The 2,474-nt window shown below is 39.0% G+C and overlaps 1 protein-coding gene across 1 annotated transcript; it reads left to right on the top strand.

Annotated features, from left to right (window-relative positions):
* The first annotated feature begins 236 nt into the window (after positions 1-236).
* On the top strand, positions 237-1,886 carry LOC139870215 (uncharacterized). The gene is made up of 2 exons (XM_071858052.1): positions 237-571; positions 908-1,886. The coding sequence occupies exons 1-2, from the start codon at positions 237-239 to the stop codon at positions 1,884-1,886; spliced, it is 1,314 nt and encodes a 437-aa protein (XP_071714153.1).
* The last annotated feature ends 588 nt before the right edge of the window (positions 1,887-2,474 follow it).

Below are 2,474 nucleotides of genomic sequence, written 5' to 3'. Positions count from 1 at the left end.
GCGGATCCATCACTTGGTGCACTCTTCCCGGCCAAACGTGTCTATAAAATATATATGTTTTTTTTTTTTTTTTGTCTATAAAATAATTGCAACTCTGAAGTTACTTGAAAGTTGATCTCAATTTTATGTTGTTAGTCTTTTTGAAAGCAACAAAACAACGTGCTAAAATGGCATATTGTTTGTGTGGGTCATAGCAAATCAATTGATGTATAACGAAAAAGGCGGTTGAGAGAGGGATGTATAAAGGGGTGGAGGTGGGTAAAGATAAAGTCGTCATTTCTCATTTGCAATATGCGGACGATACGATTTTTTTTGGCGAATGGAGTAGACGTAATGCGCGAAATTTAATGTACTTGTTGGAATGTTTTGAACGGGCTTCGGGGTTGAAGGTTAATTATAATAAAAGTCAATTATTTGGGATAGGCATTAGTAATGATAACGTGGAAGCTCTTGCGTCTTGGTGTTCATGTCTTGCAGGTCGGTTGCCTTTCATGTATTTGGGTATTTCCGTGGGTAATAAGATGAAGAAATTGAATGATTGGTCCCCAGTGATCGAGAAATTTAACAAGAGGTTAGCGGACTGGAGAGCAAAAATGATTTCATTCGGTGGACGGTTAACTTTAGTTAAGTCGGTTCTCTCTAGCCTACCTCTCTATTACTTCTCGCTCTTTCGTGCCCCTACTTGTGTGCTAAATTCTCTCGAGAGTGTGAGACGGAAATTTTTTTGGGGCGGGACGGGTTCTAACTCTAAAATGTCATGGGTTAAGTGGGAAAAAATCCTTCTTCCTCACGAAGAAGGAGGTTTAAATATCATGTCCTTAAAAAGTAAAAAGTTAGCTCTTCTTTGTAAGTGGTGGTGGAGGTTTAAAACCGAAACTAACACTTTGTGGGTCGCCGTAATACGTAGTATTTATGGTTCTAATGGAGGTCTTGTGCTTGGAAACGGGCTTGTCCGAAAACCAAACGCTAGCCTTTGGAATTCTATTTGTGTTGCAGGAAAACATGTGGACGGGTTAGGGATTTCTTTCTCTAAGTCTTTCATACGCTTGCTCGGGGACGGGAAAAGCACCTCTTTTTGGAATGACATTTGGGTGGGGAACGCAAGCCTCAAAGACAAATTCAAAAGATTATACAGGCTCGAGATTGACAAAGATATCAACATCAGTAACAAAACCGAAGAATTTAAGGGAGATGGGCTCGGCAATTGGGCCTATCCACCTATGGGACGAACGAATAGTGAACTAACTGAATTGCGAGATACTGTTCGGAACTTGCAGCTGATCGAAGATAAAAAAGACTGTTGGAGCTGGAATCTCAATTCGAAGGGTACATATATGGTCAAGGACTGTTCGGTTCTAGTGGACAAAGTCATCCTACCACGTGCGGTTAATTCAATTGAGTCGTTGCGAAATGGTTTGGTTCCAAAAAAAGTAGAGGTGTTTATTTGGCGGGCGAGATTAGGTCGTATACCGGTAAGGTTCGAGTTAGATAAACGGGGCATCGATTTGAACAGCGTGAGATGTCCGATTTGTGATGGTGACATTGAGACGGTGGAACATATACTTTTTTCTTGTCAAATGGCCAAAGACATATGGGCGAAAGTCCTTAAATGGTGGGGGTATAATTCGGCTTTATTCGGGTATGAGGATATTTTTAATGGTACCTTCGGCTACGTAGCACATGATCACAAAAGGAACCAATGGCAAGCGGTTTGTTGGGTGGTTTGTTACATTATATGGAAGAATCGAAATGCAAAGGTGTTCAAGAATAAGCTCGAGACGGTCCCATCTTTATTTAGCGAGGTTCAAGTTCTTTCATACGATTGGATTTCACGACGTTGCAAGGGTCATATTATGGATTGGCTTCAATGGTTCTCACAACCTTAGTTTCTCTCTTTTGTTAGTTGCAATCTTTGCAATTAGCTTAGGGCGGTGTAATTTGTTTTCTCTATTTCTTTCGTGATGTATTGTGTTGTTAAGGTTGCCCAGTCAACCATGTACTATTCGTGATTGTTTAATATAAGTCCTTCTTGCTTTTCAAAAAAAAAAAAAAAATAAAAAAAAAATAAACTCAACATTATCGTTAAGTAAAAGTTGAACATTTTTAGGAAATAACATTAACATTTAACATTTATTATTAAACTATACCTAGTGTCCTAAACAAGTTAGTTCGTGATTAAATATAGATCAACATGCTAAACATTAGCAAGTTGATCATCGGTAAGCATGTCAACCTTCCACAGAGGGTCAGAAATACCGTGTGCAATCGTCCTAGGTTCAATAGAGCGAGTTTAATTTACTCTTTAATAGAATAGTTTAGCGCTGAACACTGAACCATTCAGCATTCGGCGTGTTTGTTTCTGACATCTGAATGACAGATGATGCTGATAATTCAGATATTCAGTGTTGAACCATTCAGAGCTGTAACACTCTCTTAACCATCAATCACATAACTTTGTGTAATATCCACTTTAA

The sequence above is a fragment of the Rutidosis leptorrhynchoides genome, chromosome 10 (genome assembly GCF_046630445.1).
Source record: "Rutidosis leptorrhynchoides isolate AG116_Rl617_1_P2 chromosome 10, CSIRO_AGI_Rlap_v1, whole genome shotgun sequence".
Classification (NCBI taxonomy): Eukaryota; Viridiplantae; Streptophyta; class Magnoliopsida; order Asterales; family Asteraceae; genus Rutidosis; species Rutidosis leptorrhynchoides.
Note: the sequence above shows the minus strand (reverse complement) of the source record. Positions and strands in the feature narration are given on the sequence as shown.

What these genes read in the sequence shown, in the direction of transcription:
- LOC139870215 (XM_071858052.1), top strand. Translation starts at nt 237, where the DNA reads ATGTATAAAGGGGTGGAGGTGGGTAAAGATAAAGTCGTCATTTCTCAT. An exon ending in ATCGAGAAATTTAACAAGAG is followed by an intron (nt 572 to 907) that starts GTTAGCGGACTG and finishes CGTAATACGTAG; the next exon opens with TATTTATGGTTCTAATGGAG.